The sequence below is a fragment of the Arabidopsis lyrata genome (genome assembly GCF_000004255.2).
Source record: "Arabidopsis lyrata subsp. lyrata unplaced genomic scaffold ARALYscaffold_1, whole genome shotgun sequence".
Lineage (NCBI taxonomy): Eukaryota > Viridiplantae > Streptophyta > Magnoliopsida > Brassicales > Brassicaceae > Arabidopsis > Arabidopsis lyrata.
Genome location: NW_003302555.1, coordinates 8,674,948 through 8,694,156, shown reverse-complemented (window position 1 = coordinate 8,694,156; position 19,209 = coordinate 8,674,948). Strand labels below are relative to the sequence as shown.

The window sequence follows — 19,209 nt, the reverse complement described above, 5'->3', positions numbered from 1 at the left end:
AACTTAGGTGCCAATTGTTTCAAAACTATTTGGGCTTCAAGGCCCAATCTCACTCAGGATATTAGACCTTTGAAAGCCTATTTCATAGCTGCGCTCTGATTGTCATACGACGTCGTAGAGAAGGGACTCCGTCGGCATCTAAGCACTAGGGTTCTACGAGTGTACAGTTGCTCGACCAGTTAGTGGTGAAAATGGAGAATCAGGAGCCGGAAATCGAGAAATTGCCTCAAGACGATGTTCCTGATCGAGAACCAGACCAGAAGAAGCTCAAGATTTCAACTACCGGCCAGGAAACTGATTCCTCGGCTGTTACCGCCGGCGGAAGCAACGTCGCCGAGCGTAGACCGCCGAAATACAGACGCAGGAAAGTCGCAATCGTGTTTGCGTTTTGCGGAGTAGGATATCAGGGAATGCAAAAGAATCCCGGCGCCAAAACCATTGAAGGCGAGCTCGAAGAAGCGTTGTTCCATGCCGGAGCCGTACCTGAGGCTGATCGGAACAAACCAAGAAATTACGAATGGGCACGATCCGCCCGTACCGATAAAGGAGTGAGTGCGGTGGGACAAGTGGTTTCTGGTCGTTTTTATGTTGATCCGCCTGGATTTGTGGAGCGTCTCAATTCGAAGCTCCCTGATCAGATTCGTGTGTTTGGATACAAGCGTGTTGCGCCGTCGTTTAGCTCCAAGAAATTATGTGATCGGAGGAGGTATGTGTATCTAATCCCGGTTTTTGCTCTGGATCCATGCGTACATAGTGAAGCTGAGATGGTTAGAACGGATTTAGGTTACGAATATATCAAATGTGTTGAGTGCTCTGAGAAAGGCTATAAGATTCCAGTTGGTGTTATGGGTAAAGACACTGATTGTGATACAAAATCATTGGAGATTCAGTCAGACATTTCGTCGAGCAACTTTGATGCATTAGGAACTGATGTCAAGTGTGAAACTTTGAGCTCTAGTGTACCTAATGTAGAAAGTAACTTAAACTCAGAAGTTCTAGATGGGGCTGATGTATCTGCTACGACCGAGAAAACCCCTGATTCAAGCTCTAAAGCACATGATATGGAAGAATCGAATTTGGATTCTTCGAAAGAATCGAATACTTTGGCTAAGGTAGAGATGAACAATGGGGGAGGAGGAGACATGACAGAGAGCAAGTTATGTTATGGAGAGAAGGAAATGGAGAGGTTTAACAGAATTCTAAGCTATTATGTTGGTTCACATAACTTCCACAACTTCACCACCAGAACAAAAGCAGCAGACCCAGCTGCAAATCGCTACATTCTCTCTTTCAACGCAAACACAGTGATTAATCTCGATGGAAAAGATTTTATCAAGTGTGAAGTTGTTGGACAGAGCTTCATGCTTCATCAAATCCGGAAAATGATTGGACTTGCTGTTGCAGTCATGAGGAACTATGCACCTGAATCACTGATCGAAACTGCTTTCAAGAAGTAAGCTTTTTGTTTCTTACTATTTCCCTGAATATATAATTGTTTGAGTCGTTTTGATTTGTATTGATAATGGAATTGGTAACACTTCACCAGGGATGTGAGAATAAATGTACCGATGGCGCCAGAAGTTGGATTATACCTTGATGAATGCTTCTTCACGTCTTACAACAAAAGGTTTAAAGGCAGTCATGAGGAGGTGTCAATGGAAGAGTACAAGGAAGTAGCTGAAGAATTCAAGTGGAAGCATGTTTACTCACATATTGGCTCAGCTGAAGAAAAAGATGGAGCTGTGGCTATTTGGTTGCATTCTCTGAACCAGAGAAACTATCCTGATCTACGATGCAATGAATACAAACCGGATGAAGTCATTGTCTATAAGAAGATTGGTGAAGCCTCTGAAGAAAATATCCATGAAGAGAAAATTACAGTGAAAGAGAACACTAATGGCACTGCAGAGCTATTTGTTGTCGATAAGGTGAATGATGAAACCTCTGAAGGAACAATTATGGAAGAGAGGACTACACTAGACGAGAAGGCAACGGAATGAAGCCGCTTTTTATCTACTGCGGATCACTGGATTCAAGCTTCACACCGCAGGATGAGTAACATCATGCCTCAGTTAAAAAATATATTTGGACATTTGTTTAAGTGTGTCCTTTGAGTTTTGTCTCTCATGACAAAATTTTGGAAACTCAAGTCATGTGTTAGCATTGTGACATTTTGATTTTATTATAATGTTACCGAAGTATTGGCTATGCCTATATTATTTTTGTCCATTTTAGGAAAACCATTCAAACTCTAATAATCCCAATAATAATCTTATATAACCTCATCTTGTTGATTGTAAAAAAAGGATAATCATAATAAGGCACCAACTAAGCACACGAGCATCACTAAGAAACAGATAAATCGAGCATGACTAAAACCGATTAATTAAAAACTCTATTAACATATAAAATAAATCACACAACCAATAAAAATGGCCCTAACTGCCACCTCATCATCTCCATCGTGTTTTGCTTAACGTCTTCATTTCAATTTTACTCAGAGTAGTAAAAGTATATTCTCTAAATGGTTCCAGATAGACATGAGTCCTTCTTACGCCATCAGAAAAAAGCTGTAGAGCAAAAGTGGAAAAATTTGAGAAATGTTGAAACAATGTATCTTCCGGCTTACTTAGTATAGCAAGTTTATGCTACTAGAAGCATTCGTTTTACATACATGAATCTCTAAAAGTGAATTGCATCACATAGACACGGTTCCTAGTGTTTAGTGATGGTGACAGAAAACAGCAAAAGCTAAACCCAAAAATGGATAAAAACTTGCGTTGGAAGAAGTTGACAATAAAAGAAAAAACAGAGCACAGTTAAATCATCTCTAGGCTATAAAAACAGAGTAGGAGTCACAACACAAATCACAACAAGGAAAACAGAGTTCAAGAGAATCAAATAGCAAAAAAAAAACTTAATATTCTTTCAAAAACAAAATGGGGATCGTAGGATTCCAATGGGGCGAGGGAAACTACAACCAACTGACGCTGCTGATGAACCGAGATAATTATGTAAACAGGCAAGTTTAACATTATTCGTCGTTTTTTTTGTTTTAATTTTGTGCTGAATACTTTTTTGATGTTTTTTCTTTTCTTTTCTATGAGTGATTAATAGGGTCATAAGTGGGGCATCTTGGAGTGGAAATGGCCAGATTTTGAGTGGTCGGTGCCAAGATAACGGCGGGTCGTGGTTTGGTATTTCTAGAGGAGGCCGAGTCGCTTTTCTCGTGAGTGGAGACTTATTAGTAGACCGCGTTCTTCCACACATGGGCTCTGAATTGTACCTAATTGAATTCTTGGCGGTTTGTTTCATATGTTTTTTTGTTTTTCATTATTATTCAAACATCTTTGTTTGGTAACTATCTAAACATCAAGGGATTGCTTTGTTTGATTGCAGGGAAATATGACTCCACAGGAATTTGCCAACGACGTGGCACGCAGAAATGAAATGGTCTATTTGACGACCTTTAGCCTTATAGTCGCAGACATGCCTTTGAATTCAATGGTTCATATCAGGAAACTACAGCCGATGGCCGTCGAATCAGAAATCGTACCATTTGGTGTGCACACACTATCTGCTCACGGTGGTCTCGATGGCACATTACCCCGGGTAATTATTAAGTACAACAAGTGTTTGTAACCGAGTCGAATTGTTAGGATAGTTCATTTTTGTAATTCTTTTTTTATAGTCTCTTTTTTCTTTTTTTTTTCTAAAACCAAACACGCTGTCTTATTTATTTGTTGAGTATTACGCAGGATTTACTCATGAGAGGCATTTATAATCTGATGTATGGGAACAATCCACTACCACCACTTGAGCTTGCTAGGAGGTGTATGTCTAATGCTGAGGGAGGACCACACGACGCGTTGTATCTCGACAAAATGGTTGAGCATTTCGAGAAATTTAATCTGACATTTTTTATGGTCCATCCTTGTACCATCACTAATCTCTTTCTTTTCAATTCGGTTCAGTATTATGGGGGACACTTTGGAACAACAAGTACGACAGCATTGGTGGTGGAACGCACTGGGAGAGTAAGGGTCTTTGAGAGGTACATGATGGAGAATGGTACATATAACACGCACGATTTCGATTTCGATCTCCAAATCGGGCAGTAGAAATGGTTACAAATTAAGAAGCATTGGGAAGCATCCGAATATTCATTATTCTCTCTAATTAGTAAATAATCTCGTTGATGCTGTAAATAGATCTCTCTCAAATTTATTTACCTTGTTAATAAGATTCAGGGATACCTATTTCCTTGGACACACTGCATATAACTCTAGTCGTCTATGAACATTATGCTTGACTATAAATAAATAAAATAGTTGATTTTCTAAGACTTTGGTATGAAAGTGATCAAGTTTTGCGTACGGATGCAAATCTTCAACGTGTGTCACAAGAATTCTCTTATTTTCTCTTTTGTTTTGGTATGTTAAGTAGTAAATAATTCCACATGTATATACTTAAGTGTCTATTTGATAAAACAAGGTCACCTATTAACCACTAGGCTCGGATTACCAAAGCTAATTAAGACCAAATACTAGTTGGATTTGAGTCTTAATTAAACTTGTGTGCCACTAGAAACCACTTTTGTTTATTTTTAGAATAATACAAAATATTTCTAAAGTGTTCCACATACACATTTGACATGACTCCTCCTTAATCAGTAAAAAGCTAGATCAAAAGTGGAACAATTTGGAAAATAGAAACTGTGTTTCTTCCATTGTACTCTTACTATAGCACATTGTGCTACTAGAAAGGGCATATGTAAATAATGTAAGAATGTAGAAATTAAGAAGAAGAAAAAATGGAACAGAGAAATTAAGAAAGAAAAAACAAGAACATAGTTTTTGGTTTTCTCAAACTTTCCTATGATCCTCGTGTCATCATCATCCTAGAGAAGATGTTGGCGGCCGATCCAGAAATGCAAACCACATGGCATATTCATTGTTATTTGATTAATAACTTTTGAAATAATTAATACAGTATTTATTACCAATCGATATTTTTTTATTTTAAAAAAATTATGGCAAAAATGAATTTTCCCGTAAAGGAAGGCTACAAATTAAACAAGGAAGAAGAGCATCGGGCTTTTACTTGGCAATTCATGGGTCGCCCATTTTCACATCAGTCACATCTAGTTGTATTATCTCCGCTCTGCACCCTAAAATTGATCCCATGCTGGAACCAAAATGAAATAAACTCTCTTTTATTAATATGCTATTGCACAGATCCTGTATATGCTTAAACTTGTTTCCATTCTTCTAAACACAAACTGCATATTTTTGTCTACAGTTAAATGTCTACAATATTGAAGGGAGCTCCTTTTATTATACCTGGGAGTGGTACGACCAAGATCTCCATGAACAAACTCTTTGATGTATGTTCCAGCCTGCACTATTGAAAATTTAAAACTTGCCCATCTTTCAAGATTATGATAAATGATAATGAGGTGAGTTAGAAGTTGTAGCAACCTGGGTGCACAGATGCAATAGAAAGTAGTTAGAGTGTCCTTTTATCTTTTCAACTTTCATCCTGAGTATTGGAACCACAAACACTGACTCTTACTAAACAGAAGAAAGCATCAAGGTAAGTAAAATGTGAAACTCACGATAGATTATCACTAACCAATGTATAATCTTTTCACGGTCCAGTGGACTTCGTCGGTGAAGCACTCTAACTGGTGTCTTCTGCAAGATTTTCTGCAGTGAAATAATATAGAACAAAAACGTTACTTTGCATTAAAACCAAGTTTCAGGACGGACAATGGATTGTCCCTATTCTTAAAAATCATAAAAGAAAGAAACGACTCACCAATTCTTTCAGGGAAGGAATTGAGTTGAAGTCTTTCTCTTCAAGTGGACGAGAAATCCATACAAGTGCAACATACTGCTTCTGCAGTACATAAAAAAAAGCATTGCACTGGTTGGTTCAATAAATTTTTTATTACATTTCTAACATAAGTATTTGTTGGTTCAATATTCCAATAGGATTTAACAATGCTGACCTGCTTCTCCGCTTCTCCCTAGCGCATCATTGCCCAACACTGACTTCCGATACATTTAAGGTCTTTTACTCCGACCTGTAGCCAAAATACTGCTTGTAAGATTGCAACAAGGCACGAATAATCAATTGATACAACATTTGTGTTCAATTAATTCGGCCTTACTAGTTTTTTCTCTGACTTGTTTATCTTTTCTTCAACTTCCTTCAATGATTGTTCAGACGGCAACTGGCGAGAATTCTGAACCTCGATCAAGAAAGGTCTACCTGAACCCAACATTCGTACCTGAATACAGCTCTTTTATATTATAAGCATAAACTTATTGAATATGAATATAACGTCCGAAAAGGGTAATTTTCTCACATCAATATCTTCTCTGCCAGCAGCATGGAACTTGTAGGAATCCCCAAGGCATGCTGGAAGAATGTTTCCACCAATTATCTCCTGAAATATATACAAAAATCTATTGAAGTCAATGTTATCTATAGGAATAGTGTTAACAAGTCCAGATGACCACTAAGAGACTGCTACCTCAACAGACGCTTCTCCCATTCTTTCATCATCAATAATCCATCGTGATTGACTAACATTTCTGGAGTACTGCAAAGATAAGATCGAACCATCAATTGAACTAGATCCTCGATAAGAGGTTAAAGATCTGCGAATTCATTTGTTACCAAACTACAATTTACACAGAAATGAAGGTTACAATACACTGCCCCAAGAACATGAAAACAGTGACTTACTTTGAAGTATCTCCCACTAAAAAAGATAGGCATCCTGTTGCAATGAACTGAAAAGATGCATGGTTCATACACCTGGTGATATAAGAAAAATAACGAGAACATGAGTTTCAGTTAGTCAAATAATGACAACCAGGACAAAAAAAAGTTCAACAAATATATATCTATGTGTTAAACATGCAAACATATACCTTTTCAAATGAATTCTCGGAAATACAGTTTGAACCATTCTCTGCGTCTGCATATACATAAAATACAATTAACAGATAGCATTTCGAAACTGTGAAATTTGATCCGCGGGATCTAAGGTATTATCTCAATCAAATGTGTAAGAAAATGATGTAGATGGGCACAAGATCCGGGAAGTGTAGAAACTGTCATAAGGAGGACATAGACCAGGCAGGGCTAGACAAGGACCAAGAACTAAGAATATATGCACATTTAAAAGAAGTATGACATCTATGCAAGACACTGAAGAAGCTTAGATAAAGAGGTCGGCTTAATTGCGTATTATCGCCTTGAACTTTCAAAGAAGAGTGAAAACTAAAAGAGCCTTCAGATGTAACCAAGGAAGAATTTCATAAATGAAGGTCAAATTTTCTTTCATCAACAAACTCCTTAAACATCACAAGTATCGGTGATATTTCAAGCAATTATAGATGCACCATGTCATAAATGATTTATGAATCAGGAGTTCAGGAAAAAAGATTCAACCGAGTCCTAAGTGATTGTAGAGTCTCGACATACCTGTTTTCCTCCTCTTACTTTCATGCGTTGTTTCAGAAGCACCCTGAGCCTCGTCTGATGCTTTAGTGTATGTCAAACGGATGTGAAAAGAGCTTGAATCTGATTCAGCGCCCTGCCAAAACAGAGAAGAAACGCAAAGACTTTTGTTATCTGGAAACAGATTTTGCAGGTTATAACATCCATTTGTATAAGATACTAAGCAATAGAAGCAAAGGTGAAAACCTAAGCAACAACTCAACAATTTTCCAAAACAGAAACACTTTCAAGCAAATCACCGACTCACCAACGATGCTTTAAGTTGATCCAAGAGTAGAACTTTCAAAGCATCCTTTACAGAAAATTTGTCGCGTTGCAGCCAAACTTCGGTGCTATACTTTCCTTTAAGGTATGACCTATAAATATAAAGGTAGATACATCAACACTAGAGCAGAACCAAAACAAAACTGATAAAAAGGAAAAACTCTTTAGCTGATGCAAGCGAAGAAGCTTACAAGAGTGCACGTTCATTCTCCATGATAGTTGATGGCACAGAGACTTCAAGACCAAAGCTATCGAACTCATGACGATCCTGCTTCACCAAGTCCGTTATCCTTGAAACGTAATCACTACTAGAATCCGATTTCACCAGCTCTTTTTTGGCATCGGAAAAAACGAACTGCAATATACCTAAACAAACAATGCAGATTCTGGAACAGCTAGATTCCGATGAACCAGTTTCACCATCACCGGATTTGAGCCAACTGTGAAGAGTTGAAGTCGAGACTGAAGAAATATCGGAATCAAAAGCCTCGACGGCTACCAATCGGAAAATACATCTCTCGCAGACCTAACAGAGCACACAGACACACCGACTTACTAAAAATCGGGGAAAACAAATTCAAAAAGAGATTGAAACGGAATCGGAGAAGTTGTGAGAAATAGAAACCCTAAAAACTAGTGAGAGCAAGAGAAAAGAATACGGACCCCGAGAGATAGAAGATCTTTCACAGCACCGGAATGCAGAGATCGAGCTGTTTCGTATACGCGCCGTGTCTTAGAGTCACCATGACTTACTAGGCCGTTGGGCAAGCCGGCTGATTCGCCGGCGACGGGTTCTTTTTCGCTGGATATCTGTTTTGGAAAATTGGAGGAAAATGGCGTATAGCAAATTATTAGTAGCAATCAAATTGCAGTGAGCATTCAGTTTTTGAGTGTCTTCTGGTGCCAAAAAAAAAAAAGGCTAATGGAGCAAAAAGGGCGTTTGGTCTAGTGGTATGATTCTCGCTTTTGGTGCGAGAGGTCCCGAGTTCGATTTACTCGGAACGCCCCTCTCGCTTCTCGGATTATATGTTCGTCTCGCACTATGTAATATAATCTCTTCCATTTTATGCTTTTATATCTAACAGTTGATCCTTCGTTTACAAAAATCTCTGTGTCCTTAATGTAAGGATCATAGTATTAAAATTGAATTGAATTAAAATTAAAAATCTTCGTAATAACAATGAAATCAGTCACATTATAAAATTAAATTGAATCATTACGTAACTCACTCAGCTCAATTTGATTTATGGCTGCGAAACAATATTAAATCATTCAATTCACTCACCAGTCACCAACACTAATGTAACATTTACTGTAATTGAATTCTTTGGTTCAAGAGGTGAATTGACAAGCAATCACATGTTACCTTCCAATCTAGTTTCTTGTTCATGCATTGAAAGTCTGCTTATTGCTATGGGTACTATATAATCCAAACTTCAAACAAAACTCTTTTGGGAGATGTGTGTGCAAAGTAGGTTTGAAAAACGCAGTTAAAGTGTTCGATGAAATGCCTCAGAAGAAACATGTAACTCCTTGCTCAAAACTAAATCAAACCGATTCAGCCACAACAAAGTTAATGATCTCACTAAGCAGATTCTCAAATAAGTTAAAACGATACACCATTGTCTGAAATCACATCACCTTAAAAGCCCTACTTATTCATTCGCCATAATCTTCCAATCTAAAGACAGAGAGACATGTGTTTTAGAACTACAATAACATCGCACGAGTAAGAAAATGATAACCTCGTTGACTCAAACCAATCAAATCTCCGATCACTTTTTATCTTCACCGAAAAGTAGACGGAGACGAGAAGCAAAGACGCCGGAAGAGTCAATCGACGCTTGATGAAGAAGATCGCTTTTGATTTTACTCATACGATCCGTCAAACTATCGTGTTCCTTCTTGAGAACAGCAGTGTCTAGTTTCTTATTGCTGCATTGAAAGTCTGCTTATTGCTGTGGGCACTATATAACCCAAACAAACTTCAAACAAAACTGTATAAACTGTATAAACTGTCATAAGGAGCAACATAGACCAGGCAGGGCTAGACAAGGACCATGAACTAAGAATATATGCACTTTAAAAGAAGTATGACATCTATGCGAGATACTGAAGTGGCGTAGATAAAGTGGAAAAGTGTAAAGCATCTTCACTAGGTGAGAGAGTATCTCTTTCAAACTGGGTTGGGTTAGAGGTGTTTCAAGTCTCATTAGTATTTCTTTTCTCTATCGAATAAATTCTCTGAATTTTTCGTAATCCTGTCTTTTTTATAGCTTCTTTAGCTCGATTATCTATTTTATATTACTGAATTTTGTTTTTATCAAAGGGTTTCACTGTTTGGTTAGATTGGGATTTTTCGAATTGGGAATTTCTGTACAAAATATTGGAAACTTGGAATCAAAAGTCTCGCTTATTTGCGAGATGTGTAATTAAAAATATTAATTCCTTACCAGAACGTGATTGGTTCAAGGAGAGCTTCGTGGAGGGACAATTCTTATATCTGCCGAAGGTCAATTCTTGTTTATATATGACAAATTAACAAGTTAACAAGTTTGAGTCTTTAGATATGTTTCAGGTTTGTATTTGAGTTTCACTTTGAGTCTTTCAATTTTAAGATTGTGTTTGTGTTTGATTCTCAGTTTTATGTTTGTGTTTGAGATTAAGTTTTAGTCTTTCATGTTTTTATTTGACAGTTTGAGTATCACTTTGAATTTTATTTTCAGTTATGGGTGGGTTTGATCTCGTGGAATCAATCACCACATTGTTGTTCTTTTCATCACTGCTCTAAATAGTCTACATTGCTATCATCATAAATCACAAAAATCATAATTCACATAAATGCCCGTAGGCCGGCCCGTTAACCCACTGGGCTTTGCGGGGCGGATCTGGGCACTGTTTTATTGTCCGCGGTCTTAACGGCCCGGCCCGTAGTGGTCCAAAAAAAAAGAACAAGCCTATAGCGGGCGGCCCAGATGAGCGCAGGCTGGACCGTTTGACACCCCTATATTTTAAGGTATTTTTCAATATTAAATAAATTAAAGAAATTGAAATTATCAAAATTTTAATTATTATGATAATCTTATATCTTTTTTGGTAATTAGAATCTTATATATTTTAATTTTAGAGTAAAGTAACTTAATTTAACTTTTTATTTATATGATAAAAATTAGGAGAAAAGTATCTCTCAAATATGTTTTTGAAATAATGATATACATAGTTAAATCTAACGAAATTAAATAATGATATTTTTTGTTAAAAAGGTAAATAATGATTTTAGGATAAAATGGAAGAAGATCCATATCACAAAGAGAGATGTCATGTATCAGCTTGTGAAAGTATGAATTTTAAGAGAACCTTACTTTAATATATAATATAGATTTTTAAAATAATGATGTACATAACTAAATCTATTGAAATTATATAATGATATATTTATCTTGTTATAAAACTAAATAATGATTTTAAGATAAAATGTAAGAAGACAGATGTTACAGGGAGAATTGTGACGTTTTAGCTTATCAGAGTATAGATTTGAAGAGAATGTAATAGATATCTAAGAAACTTAACCAAGTCTAAGATATTAAAACTATAAATATTGGACAAACTAAACTAAACTATACCTCGATAATTTTTCATCTTTAATCAAGTTAGAGTGCTCGGGAAGTAAGCGCAACATGGATACGCCAAATGATTTGATGAGAGAAGAGATAAGACTAAAAGTGTCTGAAAATCACAATTGGTCCAAACTTTGTCCCGATCTCTTACGGTCGATTCTCGAAAGCTTGAGCTCTATTGATTTTTACCGAGCAAAAACCGTTTGCTTAGATTGGTATTCAATTTGGAAAACATGCGTGAAGCCTCTTTGTCTATGGCGGATCATATACGTAAAAGATTCTTTGATGTTGTTCAAACCCGGAGAAGACAAGATTTACAAAGGAACAAACGTTGGACTCTCCAACGACAGCTATTATATGGCTAGCTCCGGAAACTGGCTCTTGATGGTCGATTCTCATCTCGGTTTCTACATTTTTAACATGTTAACGAGCAAAAGAATTGATCTTCCATCAATGGAGTCTTCAATTCGGGGTGGAAATGTGAGATTCGAGCGAAACCACGAGCATGGATTCATCTGGGGACACTTTGTCGAACCTTCTCGTAAGGCTGACGTGTCAAAAGCCGCCATCATACGGGGAAGAACAGTTGTTCTGTGGATAGACGAAAGAACAGGAGATTTTCTGGTTGCTTGGATTTTCAACTATCGTTACTTGTTCTCATACAAGAAAGGAGATGATTCGTGGTGGAATTGGAATAACCATTGGAATATGGAAAACCTAAATTTCATTTTTTGGGATTTGGCTTGCAGATACAACAAGCTTTATCTCTACACTACTAATGGTCACATCAAAGTTATTGATTTCTCTGGAAATGATCCCATAGAAGTAATCGAAAAAAACCCGTATTGGGAACATCCATTTCGATACTTAACCAAACAAGAGGAAAGCATTCTTCATAGTAGAATCGCGATTCAGAAATCAGGAGACGTTTTGATTATCTTGAGTATAGTCTCAATAAGTTCGACAGAGATACCTTTGTTTTATATCTTTAAAATGAATCTTGCAAGTAAAATATGGGAGAGAGTAGAATCTATTGGAGATGATGAGATGTTGATCTTTGGTCATGGGGTTACAATAAGAGCACCGGTTCAAGATGTTGGTGATGGAATCAAGAGTGGTTCAATATATTTCGTTAAAGAAGACTTATGGACAATAGATTTTCATGCTGTTTCAAATTGCGGTGTCTTCGATCTTGCAACAAGTAAAATCAAATGGTCTAAGGAAAACAGTTTTAATAATAAATATGTTACAACTCGGTGGTTTGTTCCAGGATTTTCTTAGTCTTTTGGTTAACTAGTTTTCTCGATTTTAGAGATAAACCGGGTTACGCCTGGATACATATTTGATAATTTATATTTTCTGAATTAGTTAATTTTGTTTTATTTTAAGAAAATTATTACATGCAAAAATATATTGTGATATATTTTTAAATTTAAAAAATGTGTTTAGTACTATCAATTGTTTAGTTTTATCAATTATTTTTAATGTAATTTATATTTATGAATTTAATTTTTAGCAATATAAAATTAAAACGTAGAAGATAAAAGATTGAAGAGACAGTGTTGGGTTGGGTCGAACGTCAAGTGATAAGATGTCACAAAAGATTGGCTTTTTGCTATATGATTTCAAAACATGAATCATGAAGTCCCATGACTATATAATATTCACATCACCTACCTTTGGGTATCCTTTACCCTTTTAGGCTTTTACTAATGTATTATGTTTTCATTTTCTAACATCTAAAATGCTACTGGTCGAACTACGAGTCATGTCTACGATGGTAGGTAGATAGTGCAACTATTTCAAGCTTCGACTTAAAATTTTTAACTGGAATTTGGTCAACAAATATGGTGAAGCATAAGTGGAAACTTTAAAGAGAAAATTCCCAACAAATGTCAAATGGGTTAATGAGTGGTACAAATAGTGCGGTCTATACAAAAAGAAACATTATGAACTCAAATAACTTAGGTGTCGATTGTTTTAAAATTATTTGAGCTTAAAGGCCCAATATTACTCAGGATTAGGCCTGGGTTTCGGTTAACCGTTCGGTTATCGGTTGGGTCCATTCGGTTTCTGTTCTTTCGGTTTCAAAATTTAGTATCCATTCGGTTATTTTGAAATTTCGGTTCGGTTTCGGTTCGATTCCGGTTTTTTCGGTTTTAAAATTTAGTATCCATTTGGTTATTTTGCTTAGGATATTTTCGGATATTTTGGTTATTTTTGAGTATTTTCGGATATTTTTGGACATATTTCGGTTATTTTCGAGTATTTTACTATTTTTATATATTTTTCAAGTATTTTTGATTATTTGGTCTATAAATAACTAATTATTTTGAAAATATAATTGTATTTTGGGTATTTTGGTTATCCGAAATATTTTGGTTTGGTACCGATTCGGTTACGGTTATTCGGTTATAAAATTTAATATCCATTCGGTTATTATCAAATTTTCGGTTCAGTTCGGTTCGATTTTTTTTTCTTCGGTTTCGGTTCAGTACATTCGGTTTAGTTTATTTGCACAGACCTAAAAGTCAAGATAATAAATGGATATTATACCTTTTAAGGCCCAGTTATTAATTGCGCTTTTATTGTAATACGACGTCGTAGAGAAGGAACTCCTTCGTCATCTAAGCCAAGGACTAGGGTTCTCTGAGGGTACAGAACTAAACTTAATCGTAGCAAAGAACTACACTCAGTGGTGAAAATGGAGAATCAAGAGCCTGATATCGAGAAATTGCCTCGAGACGATGTTCCTGATAGAGAACCAGACCATAAGAAGCTCAAGATTTCGACCACCGGCCAGGAAATTGATTCCTCGGCTGTTACCGCCGGCGGAAGCAATGTCGCTGAGCGTAGAGCGCCGAAATACAGACGCCGGAAAGTCGCAATCGTGTTTGCGTTCTGCGGAGTAGGCTATCAGGGAATGCAAAAGAATCCCGGCGCCAAAACCATTGAAGGCGAGCTCGAAGAAGCGTTGTTCCATGCCGGAGCAGTACCTGATGCTGATCGGAACAAACCAAGAAATTACGAATGGGCACGATCCGCCCGTACCGATAAAGGAGTGAGTGCGGTGGGACAAGTGGTTTCTGGTCGTTTTTATGTTGATCCGCCTGGATTTGTGGAGCGGCTCAATTCGAAGCTCCCTGATCAGATTCGTGTGTTTGGGTACAAGCGTGTTGCACCGTCGTTTAGCTCCAAGAAATTATGTGATCGGAGGAGGTATGTGTATCTAATCCCGGTTTTTGCTTTGGATCCATGCGTACATAGTGAAGCTGAGATGGTTAGAACGGATTTAGGTTACGAATATGTCAAATGTGTAGAGTGCTTTGAGAAAGGCTATAAGATTCCAGTTGGTGTTATGGGCAAAGACACTTAGTGTGATACAAAATCATTGGAGATTCAGTCAGACATTTCGTTGAGCAACTTTGATGCATTAGGAACTGATGTCAAGTGTGAAACTTTGAGCTCTAGTGTACCTAATGTAGAAAGTAACTTAAACTCAGAAGTTCTAGATGTGGCTGATGTATCTGCTACGACAGAGAAAAACCCTGATTCAAGCTCTAAAGCAGAGGATATGGAAGAATCGAATTTGGATTCTTCGAAGGAATCGAATATTTTGGCTAAGGAAGAGATGAACAATGGGGAAGGAGGTGACATGACAGAGAGCAAGTTCTGTTATGGAGAGAAGGAAAAGGAGAGGTTTAATAGAATTCTAAGCTATTATGTTGGTTCACATAACTTCCACAACTTCACCACCAGAACGAAAGCAGCAGACCCAGCTGCGAATCGTTACATTCTCTCTTTCAATGCAAACACAGTGATTAATCTCGATGGAAAAGATTTTGTCAAGTGTGAAGTTGTTGGACAGAGCTTCATGCTTCATCAAATCCGGAAAATGATTGGACTTGCTGTTGCAGTCATGAGGAACTATGCACCTGAATCACTGATCGAAACTGCTTTCAAGAAGTAAGCTTTCTGTTTCTTATTATTTCCTTGAATATATAATAGTTTGAGTCGTTTTGATTTGTATTGATTATGGAATTGGTAACTCTTCACTAGGGATGTGAGAATCAATGTACCGATGGCGCCAGAAGTTGGATTATACCTTGATGAATGCTTCTTCACGTCTTACAACAAAAGGTTTAAAGGCAGTCATGAGGAGGTGTCAATGGAAGAGTTCAAGGAAGTAGCTGAAGAGTTCAAATGGAAGTATGTTTATTCACATATTGGCTCTGCTGAAGAAAAAGATGGAGCTGTGGCGATTTGGTTGCATTCTCTGAACCAGAGAAACTATCCTGATCTACGAAGCAATGAATACAAACCGAATGAAGTCATTGTCTATAAGAAGATTGGTGAAGCCTCTGAAGAAAATATCCATGAAGAGAAAATTACAGTGAAAGAGAACACTAATGGCAATGCAGAGCTATTCGTTGTCGATAAGGTGAATGATGAAACTTCTGAAGGAACGATTATGGAAGAGAGGACCACACTAGAGGAGAAGGCAACAGGGTGAAGCCGCTTTTATCTACTGCGGATCACAGGATTAAGGTGGAAGCATCAAGCTTCACCCGCAGGTCCAAACCGGACTAGTGAGCCAGATGAGTAACATTTGGACATTTGTTTCAGTGAAAGAGAACACTAATGGCACTGCAGAGCTATTCGTTGCCGATAAGTTGAATGATGAAACCTCTGAAGGAACGATCATGGAAGAGAGGACTACAGTAGACGAGAAGGCAACCGGGTGAAGCCGCTTTTATCTACTGCGGATCACTGGATTCAAGCTTACCGGACTAGTGAGCCAGGTGAGTAACATGATGCCTCAGTTAAAAAATATATTTGGACATTTGTTTCACTAGTGTCCTTTGAGTTTTGTCTCTCATGACAAAATTTTGGAAACTTAAGTCATGTGTTAGCATTGTGACATTTTGATCTTATTATAATTTTACCGAATAAGTATTGGCTATGCGCCTATGCCTATATTGTTTTTGTCCATTTTAGGAATGCCATTGAAACACTAATAATCTCAATAATAATATATAACCTCATCTTGTTAATTGTAAAAAAGGATAATCATAATAAGGCACCAACTAAGCACACGATCATCACTAAGAAACAGATAAATGGAGCATTACTAAACCGATTTGAAAACTCCCTAAACATATAAATCAATCACACAACCAAAATGACCCTAGCTGCCACCTCATCATCTTTAACGTGTTTTCTTTAACGTCTTCGATTCAACTTTACTCAGATTAGTAAAAGTATTTTCTAACTGGTTCCACATACAAATGACTCCTCCTTACTCAATCAGCACTAGCTAGAGCCAATAGAATCGGACTACCAAAGCTGATTAAGACCAAAGAATAGTTGGATTTGAGTTTTAAACTTGTGTGCTACTAGTAAACCACTAATTGTATATTCCTAGTATAGTAAAATAATAATTCTGAATGGTTCCACATAGACAAGACTCAAGAGTCCTCCTTACTCAATCAGAAAAAAGCTATAGAGCAAAAAAAGTAAATTGTATCACATAGACACGGCTCCTATTTGGAGGAGAGAGTATGATGGTGACAGAAAACAACAAAAGACAATTCTAAATGGTTCCACATAGACATCAGTCCTCCTTACTTAATTAGAAATGCTGAAACTCTCGGTGTCTTCCATATTACTTAGTATGGCAAGTTTATACTACTAGAAGCCACTTTATTCGTGGTTTTACATACATGAATCTGTAAAAGTAAATAGCATCACATAGACACGTTCCTGGTTGTTAGTGAATGGAGGAGAGAGTTTGTATGATGGTGACACAAAACAGCAAAAGCTATATCCAAAAATAGATAAAGAAGCTCTCAAGCGCGTTGGGGTACTTACGTTGGAAGAAGTTGACAAGTAAAGGATAAAGCATAGCACAGTTGAATCATCTCTCGGCTATAAAAATAGAGACGGGGTCACAACTCAAAATCACAACAAGCACAACAGAGCAAGAGATTCAAATAGCAAAAAAAACTTATATATTCTTTCAAAAACAAAAATGGGGATCGTAGCATTCCAATGGGGAGAGGGTGAGAACATACTGACGCTGCTTCAGAACAGAGAGAACTGGCAATCAAGGCAAGTTTAAAATTCATTCGACGTCTTAGGTTATAATTTGTGCATCAGACATTGTTGATGAACCTTTTTTTGTATGGGTGATTAATAGGTCAATAAGAGCGGCGGATTGGGAATGGGATGAAAGCAAGGTATTGAGTGCTCGTTGCGGAGAGACCGATGGGACGTGGTTAGGTATTTCTTTTCGAGGCCGAGTCGCTTTTCTTGTGGAGGCAGGGCCCGTTAACAGAGACAGAATCATCGGCGCCGAGCGTCGTACTCTTGAGTTCTTAGAGGTTTGATTAATGATTTCTTTTTGTTGATTTTTTGTTTAAACTATCTAATTTCTCACGGGATTGCGTTGATTACAGAGCAACGAGAGTCCAGAGGACTTTGCAAAGTCATTAGCTGCAGATCGCGGACGTAACACGCAGATAGCCTATCATCTAATTGTGGCCGACATAGCTTCAAACTCAATGTTATATATCTCCAAACAGTCTTTCTCTGAAGATGGCACTGTCCATATAATGCCTGTTGGTCCTGGTGTTCATACCCTATCTTCAGCTGGACTCGATTCCGAAGTTGGACACAGGGTAATTTAGTATAAGAATCTTGTAACAGAGTTTTTATATGCAAATCTTTTCATATATAAATGTATAGCTTAAGATCAAACCCTATTTTTCTGGTCTCATGCAGGAATTACGTCTGAAACAGTCTTTTTCTGAGAGGATTAACAGAAAACTACCAGAGCAAATCTGGGACCTTGCTGAAGAGATTATGTATGATCGCGAAGCTATAATCGGAGACCCACTGAGCTCTATTTTTGTCGACGACACTATGGTAAGAAACTCAAAACATTATAATTGAGCCACCCTTTTTATATATGATCATCACCTGCATTATATTATTGTAAACTCTCTTCTTCATTTTTACCTTTTTGATTCAGATTGAACACGAATACTATGGAACAAGAAATACGACAGCATTGGTTGTGAGACCCACCAAGGAAGTGTCGTTCGCTGAGAGGAACAGGGCGATATTTAATGCCGATTGGACCATGCACGCCTTCTTTTTCACCATCATCTAGTTACAATGAGCATTCCCCAGCATCCAAATATTATTATCTATACTAAATAATCTTGTTGATGCTGTAATTAATTAATAGATCATAATCTTGTCGGTTCAGGGAAACCTATTTCCTTGGTCACACTATATCTCTAGTGTAAGAAACAATATGCTCTAAATAAATAAAAACTAGTTGGTTTTCTGAAACTTTCCTATGCCGTCTATTCACTCTATATTTTCAGTCTGTTCAGTGATATTGAGTTATTTGTTTTTCATTTTTCCTCTGTTAACTTCACCTTAATTCATGAAATTCTCAATTCCGGTAATCACACTGAGACATAGTTTGCAGAACGAGTTCACACAGCTGGGATAACTTATACTCGTTTTGGAAACCCTGATTGAGCAATTTCAAGCAATTCGTCAAGAACCCTTGTCGCATTTTCTACAGTACTTACACAAAAGTAAAAACATAATGTGGTAATGAACAAGAACAATGAAATCAAGAACATATATAGAGATTAAGAAACATCAAGAACGTAGGAACATATAGAAAATGAGAAAAAGGAAGCACACTAGACATTTATCATAACAACTGTAACAAGAAAGCCAAGACATGAAGAGATTGTTCATTTCGAGACTA

General features: G+C 37.1%; 6 protein-coding genes and 1 non-coding gene across 8 annotated transcripts; 6 read left to right on the top strand and 1 right to left on the bottom strand.

The window, feature by feature from the left end:
• The first annotated feature begins 81 nt into the window (after positions 1-81).
• LOC9329168 (tRNA pseudouridine synthase A, mitochondrial) lies at positions 82-16,394 on the top strand. Of its 2 annotated transcripts, XR_002329179.1 has the most exons (3): positions 82-1,453; positions 1,547-2,052; positions 15,994-16,394. XR_002329179.1 is itself a non-coding variant. In XM_002893061.2 (2 exons), exons 1-2 carry the CDS (start codon positions 192-194, stop codon positions 1,998-2,000), a joined length of 1,716 nt encoding a protein of 571 aa, XP_002893107.1. In that variant the 5' UTR covers positions 82-191; the 3' UTR covers positions 2,001-2,227. The 2 variants fall into 2 exon arrangements, 1 of the variants encoding a protein (XP_002893107.1); XM_002893061.2 differs by lacking the exon at positions 15,994-16,394 and having other exon boundaries at positions 1,547-2,227.
• Positions 2,303-4,331, top strand: LOC9326446. Its single transcript, XM_021011261.1, has 4 exons — positions 2,303-3,304; positions 3,400-3,612; positions 3,759-3,887; positions 3,975-4,331. Exons 1-4 carry the CDS (start codon positions 3,269-3,271, stop codon positions 4,119-4,121), a joined length of 525 nt encoding a protein of 174 aa, XP_020866920.1. The 5' UTR covers positions 2,303-3,268; the 3' UTR covers positions 4,122-4,331.
• LOC9326445 (putative tRNA pseudouridine synthase Pus10) lies at positions 4,943-8,667 on the bottom strand. Its single transcript, XM_021011259.1, is given in 16 exon segments — positions 4,943-5,187; positions 5,343-5,398; positions 5,481-5,541; positions 5,635-5,708; positions 5,821-5,901; positions 6,014-6,088; positions 6,176-6,295; positions 6,374-6,454; positions 6,542-6,610; positions 6,757-6,828; positions 6,945-6,991; positions 7,501-7,612; positions 7,784-7,892; positions 7,992-8,090; positions 8,167-8,326; positions 8,464-8,667. Coding segments are annotated over 14 exon segments (1,056 nt in total). The 5' UTR covers positions 8,015-8,090; positions 8,167-8,326; positions 8,464-8,667; the 3' UTR covers positions 4,943-5,111.
• On the top strand, positions 8,735-8,808 carry TRNAQ-UUG. The gene has a single exon. It is a non-coding gene; the product is annotated as a tRNA-Gln (tRNA).
• Positions 11,312-12,774, top strand: LOC9329166 (putative F-box protein At5g38270). The gene has a single exon (XM_002893059.2). The coding sequence runs from the start codon at positions 11,478-11,480 to the stop codon at positions 12,696-12,698; it is 1,221 nt and encodes a 406-aa protein (XP_002893105.1). The 5' UTR covers positions 11,312-11,477; the 3' UTR covers positions 12,699-12,774.
• Positions 14,040-16,383, top strand: LOC9329165 (tRNA pseudouridine synthase A, mitochondrial). The gene is given in 2 exon segments (XM_021011258.1): positions 14,040-15,383; positions 15,477-16,383. Coding segments are annotated over 2 exon segments (1,716 nt in total). The 5' UTR covers positions 14,040-14,121; the 3' UTR covers positions 15,931-16,383.
• On the top strand, positions 16,144-18,778 carry LOC9329164 (transport and Golgi organization protein 2 homolog). Its single transcript, XM_021011260.1, has 6 exons — positions 16,144-16,219; positions 17,192-17,528; positions 17,617-17,800; positions 17,876-18,097; positions 18,201-18,344; positions 18,451-18,778. Exons 2-6 carry the CDS (start codon positions 17,449-17,451, stop codon positions 18,589-18,591), a joined length of 771 nt encoding a protein of 256 aa, XP_020866919.1. The 5' UTR covers positions 16,144-16,219; positions 17,192-17,448; the 3' UTR covers positions 18,592-18,778.
• The last annotated feature ends 431 nt before the right edge of the window (positions 18,779-19,209 follow it).